This window comes from Leucoraja erinacea, chromosome 27, assembly GCF_028641065.1.
Source record: "Leucoraja erinacea ecotype New England chromosome 27, Leri_hhj_1, whole genome shotgun sequence".
NCBI classification, from domain to species: Eukaryota; Metazoa; Chordata; class Chondrichthyes; order Rajiformes; family Rajidae; genus Leucoraja; species Leucoraja erinaceus.
The window spans coordinates 4,443,949-4,467,586 of NC_073403.1; the positions used below are offsets into that span (position 1 = coordinate 4,443,949).

The 23,638-nt window shown below is 45.9% G+C and overlaps 1 protein-coding gene across 1 annotated transcript; it reads right to left on the minus strand.

The window, feature by feature from the left end:
- Window positions 1-3,993: 3,993 nt before the first annotated feature.
- mrpl45 (mitochondrial ribosomal protein L45) lies at window positions 3,994-23,638 on the minus strand. The gene is made up of 8 exons (XM_055656840.1): window positions 23,479-23,638; window positions 20,863-21,064; window positions 18,135-18,252; window positions 15,531-15,629; window positions 13,213-13,261; window positions 11,504-11,653; window positions 7,213-7,386; window positions 3,994-5,134 (listed from the first exon to the last, which is right to left on the minus strand). The coding sequence occupies exons 1-8, from the start codon at window positions 23,551-23,553 to the stop codon at window positions 5,045-5,047; spliced, it is 957 nt and encodes a 318-aa protein (XP_055512815.1). The 5' UTR covers window positions 23,554-23,638; the 3' UTR covers window positions 3,994-5,044.

A 23,638-nucleotide genomic window follows, 5' to 3' on the forward strand; every position in this document is an offset into this window, starting at 1 on the left:
CAAAGTTCAGTCAACCTCCTCCTTGATGTTCACCCATGGTCGGGGCCTCCCGAGCCCCCTGCAGTCGCCCCTACGGGCGGCACGATGTTCAGGCCCTCTCGCCGAGATGATGGAACTCGGACGTCGGAACGGAAGAACATCGTCAGCTGCCTGGACCTCGGAATCGGCCACTTCCTACCCGAGTCCGCAGCTCCCGAAATCCACAGGGCGAGCTGGGCGGAGATTCAACGCTGGCGGCCCTCGGCAAAGGGTCCCAGGTTCAAGAACCTGTCCAAATGTGTCTTAGATATTGCAATAGTCCCTGCCTCAACTACCCCCTCCAGCAGCTCGCTCCATACACCCACCGCCCTTTGTGTGAAAATGTTAGGTTCCTATAGGAGACCCAGGTTTGATTCCCACTACGGGTGTTCGGAGTTGGGGTTTTTCCCCCAAAAACTGAGTTTGTACATTCTCCTCGTGACCTGCGTGGGTTTTCTCTGAGATTTTTGGCTTATTCCAAAGACGTACAGGTTTGCAGGTTAATTGGCTTGGTAAATGTAAGAATTGTCCCAAGTGGGTGCAGGAGGATAGTGTTAATGTTCGGGGATTGCTGGTCGACGCAGACCCGGTGGGCTGAAGGGCCTGTTTCCGCGCTGTATCTCTAAACTAAACTAAGGGAACAAATGTTGCTGTTGGAGTAGAGATTTAAGTGTGGAACGATTGGAATATGCAATTGTAGATCTACTTCTGTGACTAGCAGGCACATAGTCACCTGGGCTGGGTGCCATCTTGGAAGCTTGTGTGATGGATGGGGCTGTGTTCACAACTCCATGCCGGGTCCCATTGGGCCAGAGCGACACTGCATAGAGTTGTGAACACAGCCCCATCCATCTCTGGCAGATGCACCCTTGCGTAGTTTGGTCGTGACTGCAGTCTCTGGCTTCTCCAAGCCCCTGTGGTTGTCTCTGTTAAAATGCGTTTAACTTATGCAAACCCTTCTTGAGCTTGTCGAATCAGCATGCATAAGTCACATTCCTTTGACAAATTTCAAACAGACGATGCAATGAATTACTTCTCACTGCCTGGACACTTCCCACTTGAGAGCCAGCACCCCCACAACTTACAAATGTGTTCCTGCAACATTCCGGATGCAAGACAAGAAAAAAAAATGTTTTTTTTTGTGTTTCAAAGTACGCCTTTGAACGTAGAGTGATTTGTCCACGAACCTTGCCAGAGGTAGAACTGGTTCCAACAAATCACTTGGGAGTTATCAGCTAATCTCATGAAACTAGCAAAGGAGACATGACACAGAATATAGAACAGTGTAGCACAGGAACAGACTCCTTTGGCCCACAATGCCATGCCAAGCTAAATGAATCTCCTGTACCTCCCTCTATGGCCTGCATATAGAAACATAGAAAAATAGGTACAGGAGTAGGCCATTCAGCCCTTCGGGTCAGCACTGCCATTAAATAGGATCATGGCTGATCATCCAAAATCAGTACCCCGTTCCTAGCTTTTCCCCATATCCCTTGATACCTTTAGCCCTAAGAGCCAAGTCTAACTCTCTCTTGATAACACCCAGTGAATCGGCCTCCACTGCCTCTGTGGCAGAGAATTCCAGATTCATAACTCTCTGGGTGAAAATGATTTTCCTCATCTCAGTCCTAAATGGCCTCCCCCTTCAGTCTTAAACTGTGAGCCCTGGTTCTGTCCTCCCCCAACATCGGGAGCATTTATCCTGCATCTAGCCTGTACAATCCCATATCCATGTGCCTATCCATCCAAAGCATCTTAAATGCCACTATCATATCTGCCTCTACCACCTGCCAGTGTAAACTTTGCACATCTCCTTTAAACTTTGTCCCTTCTCATCTTAAAGCTATGCCCGCTTGCCTTTGACATTTCAACCCGGGGTAAAAAGTTCTGTCTACACAATCAATGCCTCTGATAATGTTATCCATCATCTCTCCAGTCCGCCCACAACCTCTGACACTCCGGATACTGAGTTGGATGATCAACCATGATCATATTGAATGGCAGTGCAGGCTCGAAGGGCCGAATGGCCTACTCCTGCACCTATTTTCTATGTTTCTATGATGGGCCAAATGGCCTAATTCTGCTATAACTTATATATATATTGTGATTGTTTGTGTGTGTGTGTGTATTGTGTATATGTATATATATATATATATATATATATATGTGTGTGTGTGTGTATGTGTGTGTGTGTGTATGTATATGTGTGTGTGTGTATATATATATGTATATATATATATATATGTATATATATATATATATATATATACACACACACATATATATATACACACACATTATATATATATACACACACACACACACATATATATATGTGTGTATATATATACACATATATATACTGAACTTTATTTCCATTTATGATATTATTTATTGAGTACAGTACAGTAACTCGGCAGGTCAGGCAGCATCTCTGGAGGACGTGGATAGGCAATGCTTCAGGTTATTCATACTGATGATCGAGTGGTTGGACTTTCAATGAGAAATAGAAGCCATCCCTCAGATAGAAAAGTGCATGTTTAGCAGCCAGCTGGCATGATTTATCGACCTGAGAATGCTTCGTGTTGGAAAATGCAACATCTGCATATTTCAAATGAACATCCTAAATCTGGATGGAAGCCAAGTTTCATCTAAAAATATTGTGGAGAATCTGTAGGTTTCCCTACAATGGCTTTCCCATCTCACATTCTCAGAAGGACAAAGGTAACTCACTCTGCACTCCAAGGACTATCTAGAGATGTGGCCATCCCTCAGAAATGGCTCAATAGTTCAATCCTGTTTGGGTGCTGCCTGTGTGGTGGCATGATTTCTCTCCTGACGGAATGCTTCGTGTCACAAAAGTGCAAATTCTGCATATTTTTTAATACAACAACCTAAAGAGTATTGCCGTAGCCAAGCACATCGCCGATTAATATTGTGGAGAATCTGTAGGTTTCCCACAAAAATGGCTTTCCCATCTCACATTTGATGCCGTTTTCAAACTCCAGTCCGCGCTCTAGCTGTTATGAGCGGTGCCCAATTCAGGCGAGCCCCAGGCTGTTACAGGGCCAGCCATCGCCTTCCTTGGACTCGTGGATCAACTTGGATGTTTGCATGTTCTCTCTGTGACGGGTGTTCCGGTTTCCTCCCACATCCCAAGGACGTGGTCTTACAAAAGAAGGGTCTCGTCCCGAAACGTCACCCATTCCTTCAATCCAGAGATGCTGCCTGTCCTGCTGAGTTACTCCATCATTTTGTGTCTATCCAAAAGCGTTGCTTGTAGGTGTGCAGTGGGCAAACCAGCTTGAATGGATGATTCATGGTCAGCATGAGCTTGGTCAGTGGAAGGGCCGTTTCCATGCTGTATCATTAAACTCAAACAAAGTTTGAATGACACCAGCTGATGAGGTGGATATAGCCTGGACTCAACCCTTCCAGCACAGTCCTTGTGGGCTGAAGGGCCTACTCCTGCGCTGTACTTTTCTTTGTTCTATAACCTCAGTCAGACAGAGAGCACATCCAGAAAACACAAAGGAATCAAAGCTGGCCAAAGTCTCTCAGCATTACACCAGCTCAGCAGAATGCTGGGAAGCTGAGCATGTTGCAGTATTTACATGACTGTGCCAGTCTGCAGCACAGGACGACACAGTGGGGCAGCGGCAGCGTTTCAGCCTTTCAGCGTCAGAGACCGAGGTTCCGATCCTGACTACAGTGGAGTGTGGGAGGAAACTGGAGCACCAGGAAAAATCCACACGGTCACGGGGAGAACGGACAAACTCCACACCGACAGCACCCCAAGTCAGGATCGAACCCGGGTCTCTGGCAACAACTCCATCGCTGCGCCACTGCGCCACCCATAAAGTGTAAACTGTGCGTTGCATCAGTTGATAGTGGGTGAACACAACAGCCAAGGAAGCCAACCCCGATCCCACCGTTCCACAACGCTAATGATATTTCAATGAAGTGCCCACTGCAGACATATCCAGACTTGTGTTTTATTATTGAATGGGAACTGCAAACCCTGGACTCTGTACTAGTGCACTACAAAACCATGGAATGAAAAGACTAGCAGTTGTGCCCTTCACTCTGGCTTTCACACTGGGAAACAGAGCTGGCATATCACCACCTCAGTTCTCAGCTGTTGCTTGCCAACCCACTCAAACCAGCAACTAGAGGGTTTTTTTTTTACATTTATATTTTAGAGATACATAAGGGGTGGAGTACACACACCACCCACCCCTTACACTATTACAATTTTACCAAAGCCAATTAACCTACATACCTGTACGTCTTTGGAGTGCGGGAGGAAACCAGAGCACCCGGCGAAAACCTACGCAGGTCACGGGGAGAACATACAAACTCCATACAGACAGCACCCGTGGTCAGGATCAAACCCGGGCCTCTGGAGCTGTGAGGCAGCAACTCTAGCGCTGCGCCACCGTGCAGCCCAAGTTATTGATCTCCTCAGTTCCTCGTCCAACCATCTACATACTAGCAGCTCATCTCTAAGTGCTCGCTATCTGTACAGAATGCAGTGAAAACCAAATTAGATTCACTAACCTGCGAGGAGCACCACAATCTCCACAGACAGCTACTTGTGAGAACAAAGGACAAACTGCTGGGTAACTCAGTGGGTCGGGACCCTTCTTCTGACTTCTAATATCATCTTGCAAACTGAAGAAAGGTCCCGACCCAAAACCTCATCTGTCTATTCTCTCCAAGGATCTCGACCCGAAACGTCACCCATTCCTTCCCTCCAGAGATGCTGCCTGTCCTGCTGAGTTACTCCAGCTTTTTGTGTCCATCTTGAGTATACACATAGGTGGGTTACAATTGGTCCTTGTTGCTTGCACGTTGACTGGTTTTGAAGGGGCTGGCACTGGCCAGTGAATGCACAGAGTGAGGGGAAGGATGGCTGACTGCTCATACACTCTACATGCCCTCGGCATCAATGAAGCACAGGCCTCAGTACACACAGCGATGCACAAACACTCTCGGTCCGTCTCTGCAGGGTTCCTCACGCATTCTACTGTACAGGTTCAGCTTTGGGAATCTCCATGTTCTTGGCTTCAAACTCTTCCAACGGCTGTAGCTTGGGTCCAGGAATCATCACAGTCTGGCGTTTAAACACAAGATGAGATTAGTACTTCCTGTATTAAAATCATTATACACTTTGCAAATGTTTGAGCTTGACTTGATTGGAGTCATATATAGTATATCTGATCTGTTCATCGGATAGCATGCATAACAAAGCCTTTCCCTGTACCTCAGTACACGAGACAATAATAAATGTAAACCTATAATAAATATAAATTGATCATAAAATATTTTTGGAATTAAAAGGGCCCACTGAAATGCAAGGTTTTCCTTATTGTTCTGCTGTGATAAATGATAGGAGCAGAATTAGGCCATTCGGCCCATCATGTCTACTCTGCCGTTCAATCATGGCCGATCTATGTGTAGGAATGAATTGCAGATTCCTTTTCTAGAAGATTGACACAAAATGCTGGAGTAACTCAGCAGGACAGGCAGCATCTCTGGAGGGATGGAATGGGTGACTGAAGAAGGGTCTTGACCCGAATCGTCAACCATTCCTTCACTCCAGAGATGCTGCCTGTCCCGCTGAGTTACACCAGCTTTTTGTGTCTACCTGCTGGGTGAAACTCAGCACGTTAGGCAGCATCTGTGGAGGGAACAGGCAGATGTTCTTCAGTCTCGAAGTCTGAAACGTCACCTGCCCCCCCTCCCCCAGATGCTGCCTATATGATGAGTCTCTCCAGCACTTTGTTTTTTGCTCAATCTACTGAGTGCACTGGTTTTTGGACTGAACGAGCAGCCTTTACCAATTTAATTTGCTACCTCCTGATGTTATTGCCAAAAATGGTTGCTCCCAATCATAGATGTTGCCATTTAGAAATTAGTGCCAATCCTTCCTGATTGCCCATTAGTACTTTGGTTTGGATGGATTAAACTTCATCACAACTGTTCGGTAACTCATAAATAAATACAAAGCTTTCATATAAATTAATAAAGTAGTAATTCCCTCCCTACAACTAAAGAGCAATTGGAACATACATCAGAAAATAGGTTATTCACAGCTCAGTTTCCAAAATCTAGGGCATTGCTCATTTTATTAATAGTTTTTTTTTTCTGGGAGGCTGCACATGACACAGAAACACTTCATAATGTGGTCAACGATTATTTATGGCATCAAAATCTCATTCTGTATTGTTTGGCTGGAAGACCTGGGTCACCTGGTCACAGAGTCAGTCAAACAGCACGGACACAGGCCTTTCAACCCAAATAGCCCAAAAAGTCTCATTTGTCTATGTTTGGCCTTTCCTATGGCAAAGATTTCCACAGATTCACCACCCTCTGACTAAAGAAATTCCTCCTCATCTCTTTTTTCTTTTTTAGAACGGAGACGAGGAAACACTTTTTCTCACAGAGAGTTGAGAGTCTGTGGAATTCTCTGCTTCGGAGGGCGGTGGAGGCAGGTTCTCTGGATGCTTTCAAGAGAGAGCTAGATAGGGCTCTTAAAAATAGCAGAGGGGATATGGGGAGAAGGCAGGAACGGGGTACTGATTGGGGATGATCAGCCATGATCACATTGAATGGCGGTGCTGGCTCGTAGGGCCGAATGGCCTACTCCTGCACCTATTGTCTATTGTCTATACTCCAACGTGCCAAAAGCTTGGTTCACCCTATCTACCTGCAATACCACTGTCAGGGAATTATATACTTGTACCGCTAAGGGCGGCACTGTGGTGCAGCGGTAGAGTTGTTGCCTTACAGCGCTTACAGCGCCAGAGACCCGGATCCGATCCCAACTTCAGGTGTTGTCTTAATGGAGTTTACATGTTTCTCCCCATGACCGCGTGGGTTTTTCTCCAAGATCTTCGTTTCCCTCCCACACTCCAAAGACGTACAGGTTTGTAAGTTAATTGGCTTGGTATAAATATGAATTTCCCGAGTGTGTGAAGGATTGTGTTAATGCGCGGGGATCGTTGGTTGGCATGGACTCGGTGGGCCGAAGGGCCCGTTTTCGCGCTGCATCTCTAATCTAAACTAGATCCCTCTTGTCAATTTTAATTCAGTCATTTTTTAAAGCAACATTCAATTTAAATTTTTATATTACAGAGACAAAGACCACGGGATAAAGAAAAAAGTATAATTAAGAATCCACAAAGTTACCTTAACGATAGGATCTTTGGGTGGGGCCCAGGCAGGTACAATCTTCCCATGCATTCTCCAAAGGCCATAGACATTGACTAAGTGCCTCTCAAACACCACATATTCCAGGACATCTTTTGGTCGATCTTCATTGCCCAACATCAGCCGACCAAATCGGTCATAAATGGCTAAAGTCTGGAAGCCAGACAGTGGTTTATTGCTATTGGTACTTTAGTGGCCACATGTAGAAATGTAGGTACAGTGACATTCATTTTCATCGTTTCTCTTTAACGTTTAATATTCTAGTAATATCAAAGTTATTCAGTACAATCAATACAGGGTGAAAACAGATCCTGACAATACAGGAACAAGTGAATATAATGAGTGAAACCATAAAAATACAATATCTAAACTATGTAATTGCATCAATATACAAATGGTTTTAATCCTAGTGTATTGTTATAACTCATTTTCATCTCGGGATTCACACCACTTTCAAGTAGTTCAATAACCTTCTGTCTTCAATCTGAAACATTAACCGGCACAGTGGCAGAGCTGCTACCTCACAGCGCCAGAGATCTGGGTTCGATCCTGACATTGGCTACTGTCTACATGATGTTTGCACATTCTCTCTGTGACCGCGTGGGATTCCTCCCACACCACAAGGATGTGCGTGCCTGTACACTAACTGGCCTCTGTAAATTGGCCCTAGTGTGTGGGGAGTGTGGGGAGTGGATGTTATTGTGTGGACGGGTAACATGGTGGAATGAAGGCCCCGTTTCAAAGGCTGCATCTCTAAACTAAACTAATTAGCTCTGTATATCTCCACTGATGTTGCCCGATTTACAGAGTGCTTCCAACAATATTTTATTCTATCAGTCACTCCCTATTGTGTGATTTATTGTTACAAAAATATACTGTTGATGGGCAGTAACACTGCGATTGAGGGTCATTCAAAGTCAGTTCGCATTTCTTTCCCTTTCACATGTGAGCCAAGAATCCCCATAACCTGAAATTAAATTGAAATGGTCCTTTGAATAGGTCCTTTGGATCAGTGCAGGGGAACGTTACTTGTTATGTAACAGTTGAAACAATTGGATTATCCAAAGGGGCACATTTATCTGGATGAAGGTGTGGTAAATTGGATTAGTAAGTATGCAGATGATACTAACATAGGTGGTGTTGTGGATAATGAAGTAGATTTCCAAAGTCTACAGAGAGATTTAGGCCATTTGGAAGAATGGGCTGAAAGATGGCAGATGGAGTTTAATGCTGATAAGTGTGAGGTGCTACACCTTGGCAGGACAAATCAAAATAGGACGTAAATGGTAGCGAATTGAGGAATGCAGTTGAACAGAGGAATCTAGGAATAACTGTGCATAGTTCCCTGAAGGTGGAATCTCATGTAGATAGGGTGGTAAAGACAGCTTTTGGTGTGCTAGCCTTTATAAATCAGCATTGAGTATAGAAGTTGGGATGTAATGTTAAAATTGTACAAGGCATTGGTGAGACCAATTCTGGAGTATGGTGTACAATTTTGGTCGCCCAATTATAGGAAGGATGTCAACAAAATAGAGAGAGTACAGAGGAGATTTACTAGAATGTTGCCTGGGTTTCAGATTCAGATTCAGATTCAATTTTAATTGTCATTGTCAGTGTACAGTACAGAGACAACGAAATGCATTTAGCATCTCCCTGGAAGAGCGACATAGCAAACGATTTGAACTAAGTTACAGAGAAAGGTTGAACAAGTTAGGTCTTTATTCTCTGGAGCACAGAAGGTTAAGGGGGGACTTGATAGAGGTCTTTAAAATGATGAGAGGGATAGACAGGGTTGACGTGGACAAGCTTTTCCCATTGAGAGTAGGGAAGATTCAAACAAAAAGACATGACTTCAGAATTAAGGGACAGAAGTTTAGGGGTAACATGAGGGGGAACTTCTTTACTCAGAGAGTGGTAGCTGTGTGGAATGAGCTTCCAGTGGGAGTGGTGGAGGCAGGTTCGATTTTATCATTTAAAAATAAATTGGATAGGTATATGGATGGGAAAGGAATGGAGGGTTATGGTCTGAGTGCAGGTAGATGGGACTAGGGGAAAATAATTGTTCGGCACGGACTTGTAGGGCCAAGATAGAAACATAGAAACATAGAAATTAGGTGCAGGAGTAGGCCATTCGGGCCTTCGAGCCTGCACCACCATTCAATATGATCATGGCTGATCATCCAACTCAGTATCCCGTACCTGCCTTCTCTCCATACCCTCTGATCCCCTTAGCCACAAGGGCCACATCTAACTCCATCTTAAATATAGCAAATGGACTGGCCTCAACTACCCTCTGTGGCAGAGAGTTCCAGAGATTCACCACTCTCTGTGCGAAAAAAGTTCTTCTCATCTCGGTTTTAAAGGATTTCCCCCTTATCCTTAAGCTGTGACCCCTTGTCCTGGACTTCCCTAACATCGGGAACAATCTTCCTGCATCTAGCCTGTCCAACCCCTTAAGAATTTTGTAAGTTTCTATAAGATCCCCTCTCAATCTCCTAAATTCTAGAGAGTATAAACCAAGTCTATCCAGTCTTTCTTCATAAGACAGTCCTGACATCCCAGTCTGAATCAGTCTGGTGAACCGTCTCTGCACTCCCTCTATGGCAATAATGTCCTTCCTCAGATTTGGAGACCAAAACTGTACGCAATACTCCAGGTGTGGTCTCACCAAGACCCTGTACAACTGCAGTAGAACCTCCCTGCTCCTATACTCAAATCCTTTTGCAATGAAAGCTAACATACCATTCGCTTTATTTACTGCCTGCTGCACCTGCATGCCTACCTTCAATGACTGGTGTACCATGACACCCAGGTCTCGCTGCTAGCTCCCCCTTTCCCAATCGGCCACCATTTAGATAATAGTCTGCTTTCCCGTTTTTGCCACCAATATGGATAACCTCACATTTATCCACATTATACTGCATCTGCCAAACATTTGCCCACTCACCCAGCCTATCCAAGTCACCTTGCAGTCTCATAGCATCCTCCTCACAGCTAACACTGCCCCCCAGCTTAGTGTCATCCGCAAACTTGGAGATATTGCCTTCAATTCCCTCATATCATTAATATATATTGTAAATAGCTGGGGTCCCAGTACTGAGCCTTGCGGTACCCCGCTAGTCACTGCCTGCCATTGTGAAAAGGACCCGTTTACTCCTACTCTTTGCTTCCTGTTTGCCAGCCAGTTTTCTCTATCCACATCAATACTGAACCCCCAATGCCATGTGCTTTAAGTTTGTATACTAATCTCTTATGTGGGACCTTGTCGAAAGCCTTCTGTAAGTCCAGATACACCACTTCCACTGGTTCTCCCCTATCCACGCTAGTAGTTACATCCTCGAAAAATTCTATAAGATTCGTCAGACATGATTTACCTTTCGTAAATCCATGCTGACTTTGTCCAATGATTTCACCACTTTCCAAATGTGCTGCTATCCCATCTTTAATAACTGACCTAGCAGTTTCCCCACTACCGATGTTAGACTAACTGGTCTGTAATTCCCCATTTTGTCTCCCTCCCTTCTTAAAAAGTGGGGTTACGTTTGCTACCCGCCAATCTTCAGGAACTACTCCAAAGATGGCCTGTTTCCGTGCTGTAATTGTTATATGGTTATTTATAGCCAAATTAATCCAGGTTAATCCAGGGCCCTGGCCCTGAAAGCCTCTTGCAGCAGCCTCGCACAGACAGTGTTGGCACAACGGAGCAGCGGTAGAGTTGCTGCCTTACAGCGCCACATACCCGGGTTCGATCATAACTATGGGTGCTGTCTGCATGGAGACTATGTTCTCCCCGCGACCACACAGGATAGTGTGGAGGACAGAACTAGTGTACTCGGTGGGCCAAATGGCTCATTTCCACGCTATCTCTCTAAAATCTACAGTGCGCAATAACTTATTTTGTGGGCCTTTATCAAAATTGTCAGATTGATGAAGCCCTCATGAAGGACACACCATGCTCAGAGGACAAGTGGGCAAAGTTCAATATGGTATATCGATGTTAGGACAGCACACAAAACAAAGCCTTTCACTGTACCTCAGTACATGTGACAATAACAAACTAAACCTCGACATCACTCCCTCCGAGACGTTTCTGACTTTCATTCCTCCACTAATGGCAGTTGCGTTTTCAGTCATCTATGCCCTATATTCTGGCATTCCCCCCCTCATCCCTTCTCCTCCACCACCAAGAACCTTATACATCCTGTATGCATTTTCAACTGGATGAATGTAATGGTGATGTATAGTTGAGAGTGGAGGTGTGGTGCAGTACCTGCTGGGTGTGGAAGCGCAGCGTGACCTGACCGTAAACGTTCCCCTTGCTGACCATATCGGGACATCGGACGTGTACAACCTTGGGCGCCTCCAGTGACTGCAGGAACTTCCAGCGGATTGTCTTGTACCTGTTGCCACGCACCATATCCTGAGGGAAAGACCAGAGATACCCATTAGTCTGCCTTCCCAAACAGGAGGGAAAATCAATGTTGTTGGTGTTTAAAGGGTGTTTAGAGATACAGCACGGAAACAGGCCCTTCTCCCAACCTCGCTAACCAGCGATCCCCACACACTAACACTATCCTACACACACTAGGGACAATTTACAATGATACCAGGCCAATGACCTTACAAAGCTGAACATCTTTGGAGTGTGGGAGGAAACTGGAGCACCCGGGGAAAACCCACGCCGGTCACAGGGGGAACGTACAAACTCCGTACAGACAATGCCCATAGTCAGGATCGAACCCGAGTCTCTGGCGCTGTAGGGCAGCAAATATATCGCTGCGCCACCGTGCCACCCACATTTTTATAGCACCTTCCTTGGTCTCAGGACAACCCAAAGTATTTTACAGCCAATTAAGTTGTTCTGAAGTGTAGTCATGTCAAGCGTGTTTAATTGTCATAAGTATCAACAAAAGAACAATGAAATTCTTACTTGAAACAGGATTAAACACAACACCCACCAGTAATATGACAAAAATATTTCAATTGGTAACTGTATGAAAGAGAATTTCAGTGTGTTGGCACTTCGTGCATGTGACAATAAAAGCACCATTGAACCATACAATCACAATGTCGCTGCTGATTGTAGGAATAGAAACATAGAGAATAGGTGCAGGAGTAGGCCATTCGGCCCTTCGAGCCTGCACAGCCATTCAATATTCAATGCGCAGAGTTGACGTGGAAAAGCTTTTCCCACTGAGAGTAGGGAAGATTCAAACAAGGGGACATGACATGAGAATTAAGGGACTGAAGTTTAGGGGTAACATGAGGGGGAACTTCTTTACTCAGAGAGTGGTAGCTGTGTGGAATGAGCTTCCAGTGAAGGTGGTGGAGGCAGGTTCGTTTTTATCATTTAAAAATAAATTGGATAGTTATATAGATGGTCGCTGAATGGAGGGTTATGGTCTGAGCGCAGGTATATGGGACTAGGGGAGATTATGTGTTCGGCACAGACTAGCAGGGTCGAGATGGCCTGTTTCCGTGCTGTAATTGTTATATGGTTATATGGTTATATGATCATGGCTGAAACCAGGAATAGGAACCAACTTGCTGTTCCCAGAAAAAGTATGATAATGATTTGATAAACAGGTCATTTTTAGCATTGTTGGCCAAAGTTACCGCTGGCCAGGTTAATTCCTTCGCTGTTCTATCAACTGGTGCCTTGGGATCTTTTCACCAGGAAGGATGACCTTTTAGTTAACTTTGCAGCCACAAGATGGCACCTCTCAGCGTAGAACTCCCTCAGTATTGCACTGTAGCATCAGGCGGGATTTGTGCTCACAAGTCTCTGATGGGTTCTTTTTATTGGAAGCTTCAGAGATAGGAGGTGAGAGGGCTACTTAGTGAACGGAGACAGACATGGTCCTTTAAAATATCCCCCCCCCCCCCCCCAACTCCATAAACAGCGAGGAAAAGCCAAGTGCAATCTTGTTTTCCTTTTAACTTTTGAGATAAGGACACAGAATGAGAAGCCAGACTTACCGGGTAACATCGTTCCGTTACCAATTTGTGAAGCTTTACTTTGTCAAAACTGTTACAGAGGAATTACAAATTAAAGAGTTTAGTATGTGACGCAAATACACACATTTTCTACAACTGCAGCACAATACATCACAGAATAAAATGACAGAAGCTGAAAACACAGGATGTCCCCATGTAACTGGAACAGATGGGACTTGTGGAAATGGGGCAACTTGGCTGCATGGGCAAGTCGGGCTGAAGGGCCTGTTACCACATGCCTGTAATTCCATTCCACAGCGATGCACACATTTCATTGTTACAAGATAGGGCTGGAGAATTCCCCTCAGCTCAACTGCCTTTCCCTACACATTCTCATGGCCCCATAGCAGAAGCGTCCATGTGGCGGGGCTGGAAACTGGAAGTATCCCGAGCTAATTCTGCCACCACCATCATCTATTGCGACAAGTGATGGCTTCCACTGATGGTCGCCGGAAGCTTGCGTCCTTTTCAGGACGGACGATGACAGCGAGGTCAACATTTGTAACATGATGGACACAAAACGAAGAAGAAGTAGTACACATTCTCAACAGTTACACACCAGTGTCTGTTTATTCTAACATACGTTTTCTTCCAGGGGAAAAAAAAATCTGTTTCTCTTTAAAATTGTGCATCATGTTTACACCTCCAGCGAGGACTGGATAGAAACATGGAAACATAGAAAATAGGTGCAGGAGTAGGCCATTCTAGCCTGCACCGCCATTCAATATAATCATGGCTGATCATCCAACTCAGTATCCTGTACCTGCCTTCTCTCCATACCCCCTGATCCCTTTAGCCACAAGGGCCACATCTAACTCCCTCTTAAATATAGCCAATGAACTGTGGCCTCAACTACCTTCTGTGGCAGAGTTCCAGAGATTCACCACTCTCTGTGTATGAAAAATGTTATTCTCATCTCGGTCCTAAAGGATTTCCCCTCTATCCTTAAACTGTGACCCCTTGTCCTGGACTTCCCCAACATTGGGAACAATCTTCCTGCATCCAGCCTGTCCAACCCCTTAAGAATTTTGTAAGTTTCTATAAGATCCCCCCTCAATCTCCTAAATGCTAGCGAGTACAAGTCTATCCAGTCTTTCTTCATATGAAAGTCCTGCCATCCCAGGAATCAGTCAGGATACAGGGTTCTTGTTGAACACTTCACAAAACAACAACATAATGGTTGAACACAAATTCAAAGCCCATGCTAGGGTCGGGTGAGCAGGCGTAGGGAAGGGTAGTGGGATATATCTCCGCTCTTTTTTCCACTTCTTCGTTAGTTCAGGGGTTTTACTTTTCTTCTTTTTCGTATCTTTTTTGAAATTCTTTTGTTTCTTTTTCCTTTCCTCTTCCTTTCCTTTCTTTTTCTCTTTTTTCCGATTTACTTATTAGTTTATAAAATGTTAAAACTGAAGCTGTACGAAAATTGTATAATTGTTATGTCGATTACTTTCTCATAGAAACATAGAAACATAGAAAGTAGGTGCGAGAGTAGACCACCAGGTCCGTCGAGCCCGCACCGCCATTCGCTCATGGCTGAACACTAAACAGACACACTTACCCACAAACAGTAGACACAAGACAAAGAACACAAGACACTACCCTCCCCTTTATACCGCTATCACCCCTCTCCACCCCAAGAACCTCGTGATCTCCTGGGGGAGGCAAAAAACCGGATAAAAACCCAGGTCCAATTCGGGAAAAAAAATCCGGGAAATTCCTCTCCGACCCCAATCCAGGCGATCGACACTTGTCCAGGAGATCACTCAGGTCTTACTATACTAACCATACCTAGGTCCATATCCCTGCCCTCTCCCCGTAGCCCCTTATCCCCTTGGCAGCTAAAAAAACCATCTATTTCTCCTTGTACAATTGCTTCTAATTTGTGTTTAAAAAAAAAAAAAAAAAAACTCATAAGAGCATGCCCTCACCAGCGCATCACTTTTGTGAACTAGCAATGGCACCACCAGCCGAAGAACCCTCTTTAGAGGGAGTTGATTTAGCATATTAGGGCTAAAGGAATCAAATATGGGGAAAAAGGCAGGAAGTACTGATTTTATATGACAGCCATGATCATATTGTACGGCTCGCTATGGCCTACTCCTGCACCTATTTTTCTATGTTTCTATGTCTGGGCTCTAACATGGCACAGTCAGTTGCAAGGAAGCACAAAGTACCAGAGGTGGAGGAGCTCATCGATCTACAGTTACAGTCACTTGTGGAATCTCTTGGCCTTCTGTCGTAAGAATATCTGAGCATGATTTTACATTTTCGTGTGAAAGGCTCACCCAAGTGTTACTTACTTCACAAGGCACTCGTGCGCACTTATGTAAATCTCCTGGGCCTTGGAGGCAAAGTCCTTTGTGGTGAATTCACCGTCGTGTTCTTTCACCTTCCGCAGTCTGTTAAAAGAAGGACCATTAGTATCCATTCATGAATAGCCTCTTGGCCAGAATTGAAGAAAATGTAAAAAATGACAGACGATATTCCAAGACTTTCATCAGTTGCTGCTCAAATTTGCCTGATCCTGCCTATTTCAGCCAGGATTTCATATATAATTAGCCCTCTTTTCTGTATGAAACAAGGTGCCTAAGAAGGTCATTGAAGCAGGTACAATAAAATCATTTAAAATACATTTGGACATGTACATCGATAGGAAAGGTTCTGAGGGCTATGGGGCAAATGGACCAGCTTAGATGTGTATCTTGGACAGCATGGACCAGTCGGGCCGAAGGGCCTGTTTCCGTGCTGCGTAACTCCGCTCCTAGCTCCAAGAGTTGACCTTTCATATATGGGTCTGGACAATAAACATCATAAGGGTATTTAACCATAGGCACCACACCCTTGCCTGCTTCCCCATTCACTCCATGTCCACTACAGTTGCTCCTCGACCTACGATGGGGTTACGTTCCATATAAACCCATCGTAAACCAAAAATATCGCATGTCGAAAACGCACCGCGATAATATTGCAATCACGTGACTGGAAGTGACGCGCGGCTCGCTGCCGATCGTAAAGTCGAAATATCGCAATCGTAAGCATCGTAAATCAGGGAGCACCTGTATTTCAAGCTCACAGCAATTGTCTGTAATAATAATAACAATAATAATAATAATATATTTTATTGTAATTGCACATCAGTGCAACGAGATTTAGTATGCAGCTTCCAACCGATGTAAAAGAAAAGTAAAATAAATAAATAAGCTGTGTGACGTGACCATCCCAGGGAGACAGTCCAGGGGGGATGGGGGGCACTCAGCAGGGCCGGTTCAGAGCCCCTATAGCTCTGGGAATAAAGCTGTTTCTGTTGTCACCCTTCCTAGTTTGGGGTATGTTTCGGGAAATTGGAGTTTCCTCATCTTTCATCCGGGGGCGAGCATATCACGGACCTGACCTACTGGTCTATGTTCTATATAAAAGCTCAGGTGGAGCACTGATGCATTGACAACGGGTTACAATGATAGACAGGCCTTATCGAAATGCTCAGTTAGATGAAAATGCTTCAGCGACCTAGCCAATAATTTTCCCTCGTTCAAAAATGATTAATAGTCATTCCCACCTTACTATCTGTGGGAGCTTGTCGTGTACAAGCCCATTGCTATATTTCCTTCATTTGCTGTGAAATGCTTTGCGATGACCACAATGGTCTAAATGTTTCCTGGGTGCGGTTTACTTTGTCTGGTGAGTGGTCGATCAAGAGGATAATAGTCCCAGCGTCTGTGGTAATTGAATCTACAACAACTGAGGCAGCACAGTGGCGCAGGTTCGTGCCTCAATGAGCCGGAGACCTGGGTTTGATCCTGGCTACGGGTGCTGTCTTTGTGGAGTTTGCACGTTCACCCCGTGACCACGTGGGTTTTCTCCGGGTGCTCCGGTTCCCTCCCACACTCCAGATTCATACAGGATTGTAGGTTAATTGACTTTGATAAAATTGTAAATTGTCCCTAGTGTGTAGGATAGTGCTAGTGCACGGGGCAATCGCTGGTTGGTGCGGACTAATGGCAGATGGTTCTGTTTCCATTCTTATCTCTAAAGTTAAAATTAAAAGTGAAGCTCAGATGAAACAGACCACTTGTAATCATCTCAATGCATCTCTACATCAGCTTCATGGCCCCACTAGTGCACTCATTTTATTTGCCTCTAAGTATCTTCAGATTCAGTTTGTGAAATTAGCACAAATTAATTCTGAAACTGGGACATGTCCCTATGGAGTGAGTTTTCCTAAACTTACTTCAGGTTAACAGTTGCATGAAGATCACTTCATCACAGTCTCACTGGCAGAAGACCAATGACAAAACAATACAGGGTAGGAAGGAACTGCAGATGCTAGTTTACACTGAAAATAGACACAAAACGCTGGAGTAACTCAGTGGGTCTGGCAGCATCTCTGGTGAAAAGTAATTGGTGATGTTTTTGGACAAGACTCTTCTTCAGACTGAGGGTCTTCATTACATGGAGTTGGTACATGTGACTAGGCTGGGAGAGGGAGATATTGGAGACACAAGGAACTGCAGACGCTGGAATCAGGAGCAAAACACAAAGTACGAGAGTACATCCCGTAGAGCCGCTACCGCACAGTCGTGGGTTCGATTCTGCCTTCGTGTGCTGTCTCTGTGGAGACTGCATGTTAGTGTTTTTAGTTTTTTTTCTAGTTTTAGAGATATAGCGTGGAAACAGGTCCTTCAGCCCACCGTGTCCGCACCGACCAGCGATTCCTGCACATTAACACTATCCTACACACACTAGGGACAGCCTTCCACCTTGAGTTACCCAGACTGTCTGAGCAGGGATAACACTTTACAATATGCAGGACTCAGATACAAGAAAGCAGACTCTCAAACACACAAGACGAAGACAAAGGTATCCAACAACTCATTACACAGGAGAAGCGAGAAAGAGCAACTCACGCCAGCTGCGAGGCGACGCTCTGCTTGGCCCGCTCCATGCGTTGCTTCAGTCCTGCCTTTGTCAGAGTAGACATGCGAGAATCGCCCTCTGGTGGAACATACGGATCAAATATCCCAGCTGCAGGGAAACAGGCAACAGCAAGGTCGGTACACAGGAAGCACAAGCCCATCCCACAGGAGGAAGGATGAAGCATCATTTCCCCTCACCCACTAAGCCAGACAGCATCTGTGGAGGGAAAAGGACAGATGACGTTTTGGATCGAGACCTTGAAGAAAGGTACCAAGTCGCACCCTGGCCACTCCCTCTTCTCCCCTCTCCCATCGGATAAAACATGTAAAAACGCACACCTGCAGATACAGGGACAGTTTCTTCCCAGCTGTTATCAGGCAACTAAACCATCCTCACCACAACTAGAGAACAGTCCTGAACTACTATCTACCGCATTGGAGACCCTCAGACTATCTTTCATCAGACTTTACTGGCTTTATCTTGCACTAAACATTATTCCATTTATCATGCATCTGAACACTGTGAATGGCACAATTGTAATCATGTATTGTCTTTCAGCTGACTGGTTAGCATGCAACAAAAGCTTTTCACTGTACCTCGGTTCACGTGACAGTAAAATAAACTAAACTCAACTTTCCTTCCACAGATGCTGCCGAGCCTATTGAGTTCTTCCAGCGATTTATTTTTTTACTCAGGATTTCAGCATCTGCAGTCTTTATGTCTACAATATTGTCCTGTGGCTGGAAGTTCTGTCATTTGATCAAAGATCATTGCAGCAGTCTGATCTTTATCTCAAAAAGCAACGGAACATTTGCACTTTTAACACTGGCCACTAGATGGAGAAAGGGACCCCCTGAGCAGGGACTGACTACAGAACACAAAGTGCTGCAGTAACTCAGCGGGTCAGGCGTATCTCTGGAGAACACGGACGGCAACGTTTCGGGTCGGGACCCTTCTTCAATTTGAAGAAGAGAACTAACCTAAAACGTTTAAGAATGAACTGCAGATGCTGGAAAATCGAAGGTAGACAAAAGTGCTGGAGAAACTCAGCGGGTGCAGCAGCATCTATGGAGCGAAGGAAACATAGAAACATAGAAATTAGGTGCAGGAGTAGGCCATTCGGCCCTTCGAGCCTGCACCGCCATTCAATATGATCATGGCTGATCATCCAACTCAGTATCCCGTATGCCTTCTCTCCATACCCCCTGATCCCCTTAGCCACAAGGGCCACATCTAACTCCCTCTTAAATATAGCCAATCAACTGGCCTCAACTACCCTCTGTGGCAGAGAGTTCCAGAGATTCACCACTCTCTGTGTGAAAAAAGTTCTTCTCATCTCGGTTTTTAAAGGATTTCCCCTTTATCCTTAAGCTGTGACCCCTTGTCCTGGACTTCCCCAACATCGGGAACAATCTTCCTGCATCTAGCCTGTCCAACCCCTTAAGAATTTTGTAAGTTTCTATAAGATCCCCTCTCACTCTTCTAAATTCTAGAGAGTATAAACCAAGTCTATCCAGTCTTTCTTCATAAGACAGTCCTCACATCCCAGGAATCAGTCTGGTGAACCGTCTCTGCACTCCCTCTATGGCAATAATGTCCTTCCTCAGATTTGGAGACCAAAACTGGCAATACTCCAGGTGTGGTCTCACCAAGACCCTGTACAACTGCAGTAGACCCTCTCTGCTCCTATACTCAAATCCTTTTGCAAAGAAAGCTAACATATTATTCGCTTTCTTTACTGCCTGCTGCATCTGCATGCCTACCTTCAATGACTGGTGTACCATGACACCCAGGTCTCGCTGCATCTCCCCCTTTCCCAACGGCCACCATTTAGATAATTCGGGTCGTTTTTTGCCACCCCTTCTTCCAATTTTGAAGAATTTGACTCACTAACCTAAAACGTCTTAGCATCCTCCTCAATGAACTGCAGATAGTGTCATCCGCTGGGATAAATCCCTCAAGGTATTAACAAATTTGTAAATGCTGGGGTCCCAGTACTCAGCATTGGGGTACCCCACTAGTCACTGTCTGCCATTCTATGGACCCGCGACTCTTTGGAAATAGGCAACGTTTCGGGCCGAAACCCTCCTTCAGACTGACGGAGAGTGGGGGGGGGGGGGGTGGCGGGGACAAGAAAGGAAAAAGGGGGAGGAGCAGCCCGAGGGCTAAGGGAGTGCTAAGAAGGGGAAGAGACAGCAAGGACCCCCGTCAGCTTTCCGCAAAGACCGCTCCCTCCGTAAATCCCTGGTCAATTCTTCCCTTCCCTCCCGCACCACCCCTCCCCGGGCACTTTTCCTTGCAACCGCAAGAGATGCTACACTTGTTGCTTTACCTCCCCCCTCGACTCCATTCAAGGACCCAAGCAGTCGCTCCAGCTACGACAGAGGTTCACCTGCATCTCCTCCAACCTCATCTATTGCATCCGCTGCTCTAGATGTCAGCTGATCTACATCGGTGAGACCAAGCGTAGGCTTGGCGATCGTTTCACCGAACACCTCCGCTCAGTCCGCATTAAACAATCTGACCTCCCGGTGGTTCAACACTTCAACTCCCCCTCCCATTCCGTATCCGACCTCTCTGTCCTGGGCCTCCTCCATGGCCAGAATGAGCACCACCGTAAATTGGAGGAACAGCACCTCAGCCCTCGGGCTCCTCCTCGTCCTTTTTCCTTTCTTCTCCCCCCCACCCCCCACCCTCCATCAGTCTGATGTCCATTACCTGTACTCGAGATGTTGATGGGCCGTTCAATATACTGCTGCCGCATCACCAGGCCAGCAGCGCGAGCCAGCTGCTCCGGGTCCGCCGAACTGTCCTGTTTACGCGGTGGAACATAATGCCGCTTCCTTGTTCGCACCGTAATGACAGTGGGAGAGGCACACAGCTTAAATGGGCTAAGCAGTGATTCCAAACCTTGGCACACCTGTCAGGCAGACAAATTTGTTCTTGGCGTTAAAACTTAAATTAATTTACCTTGGTGGAAAACATTGGCTGCTTACAGATCCTCCCTGTCTAAGGATTGTTAAGGGTTTGGATTCGCTGGAGGCAGGAAACATGTTCCCGATGTTGAGGGAGTCCAGAACCAGGAGCCACAGTTTAAGAATATGGAGTAAGCCATTTAGAACGGAGACGAAGAAACACTTTTTCTCACAGAGAGTGGTGAGTCTGTGGAATTCTCTGCCTCAGAGGGCGGTGGAAGCAGGTTCTCTGGATGCTTTCAAGAGAGAGCTGGATAGGGCTCTGAAAGATAGCGGAGTCAGGGGATATGGGAAAAAGGCAGGAACGGGGTACTGATTGGGGATGATCAGCCATGATCACATTGAATGGCGGTGCTGGCTCGAAGGGCCAAATGGCCTACTCCTGCACCTATTATTTATTGTCTATTGTCTACTCCTGTAAGAGGTTAGACGGTGATATCCCGCACGTTTGTACAACCCATTATCACCATCCTCTGCAAGAGGTTAGACTGTGAGGCCGCACGCAGGGGAACAGCTTGTCACCATTCTGTGCCGGTGATCTATGGCCAGCCTGGGCAGCTTACAACGCGGCGCTATGAATATTGCTTTCTCTACCCCTTGTTTTCCCTCTCACTCCGTCCCTCCCACACCCTAGTTCTCCGACTACTTTCACTGTCCTATACTAATTTCAGTGATTGTCATTGTCACCTGCCCCTCAGCTAACAATGATGATCCGTTCTACATTTTCTTGACCAGCATCCCCTTTGATCGGTCGTTTTCACACCTTACCCTTCCATATCTGGACTCCCTGTCTTGGTTCTTGGTTTCTTGGTCCTCCAAAATATTCCAAAGGGAATTTAAACTGGAGGTGGTGAAGGGAGGGCTTAAGCCAGAAAGGGTTATTGGGAAGAAAGAGCTACTTTAAATTTAGTTGCATCTGGTTGGGTAACTATAGTAGGGTGGAGATTATTCCATGCTTTAATTGTGCGAGGGAAGAACGAATTGCTGTATATATACATCTGTCTTTGTAGCTGGGATCACAAATTGGATCGATTGCCCTTGTCTGCTCCTAATTGGTTTGGGTTTGGTGTAGGTCTTGTAGTCTATGTCGAGCTGACCATTTAACATTTTGTAAAAACAGTTCAAACGGTGAGCTTCACGTCTGTCTTGGAGAGGTTCCACCCCAGAGAATTCAGAAGTTTGGTGACACTCGCTTCTCTCTCATAGGTATTAGTAACGCTGCCTCACCCACTGAATTACTCCAGCACTTTGCATCTTTTACGAGTATTAACATGTGGGTAACTTAAAATGGCAGAATATGACCTTTAGATTGTCCTGGCCTGCTTAATCTATGTCGAGCTGACCATTTAACATTCCCTGACTCCCCCTGACTCAAGTTCAAGTTCAAGTTTATTGTCATGTGTCCCTGATAGGACAATGAAACTCTTGCTTTGCTTCAGCACACAGAACGTAATAGGCATTGACTACAAAACACATAAACTGATAAATGCAAAATGAAGAATGAAGTATGAAGAAGGGTCTCATAGATACATAGAAACTAGGTGCAGGAGTAGGCCATTCGGCCCTTCGAGCCTGCACCGCCATTCAATATGATCATGGCTGATCATCCAACTCAGTATCCTGTACCTGCCTTCTCTCCATACCCCCTGATCCCTTTAGCCACAAGGGCCACATCTAACTCCCTCTTAAATATAGCCAATGAACTGTGGCCTCAACTACCCTCTGTGGCAGAGAGTTCCAGAGATTCTCCACTCTCTGTGTGAAAAATGTTTTTCTCATCTCGGTCCTAAAAGATTTCCCCCTTATCCTTAAGCTGTGACCCCCTGTTCTGGACTTCCCCAACATCGGGAACAATCTTCCTGCATCTAGCCTGTCCAACCCCTTAAGAATTTTGTTAAGTTTCTATAAGATCCCCCCTCAATCTCCTAAATTCTAGCGAGTACAAGCCGAGTCTATCCAGTCTTTCTTCATATGAAAGTCCTGACATCCCAGGAATCAGTCTGGTGAACCCTCTCTGCACTCTTTCTATGGCACGAATGTCTTTCCTCAGATGAGTCATGAGTATATTTAATTGTCATTAGGAGATTAGGAGACTCCCGAAACGTCGCCCGTTCCTTCTCTCCGGAGATGCCGCCCGTCCCGCTGAGTTACTCCGGCATTTAGTGTCTGTCTTCCAGCACCTGAGTGACACGTTCGGCCCAGGTGAGGGAGCCGAGGCTCCATGGCGACCTCCAGGGCCTTCGCCCGACCTTTAGATCAGCGCCGTTTCCCAGGGCCGCCGCCGGGCCGCGCACACACCCTGGGGGCCGCGCACACACCCCGGTCCCGGTGCCGCGGCCCGCCCCCCCGTCCTCCCTACCTGCCGGTTGGCGCCAACTCCGCGGCCCAACGGCTTCTCCACCGCCGCCAACAGCCTGCCCATGGGCGCCGCCATCTTCCACCGCCCCGCCGGCTGACGGGAATCTGGAGGACCAGGACCAGGGCCCGGGAGGACCGCTGCACATCTACATGTCCCACTG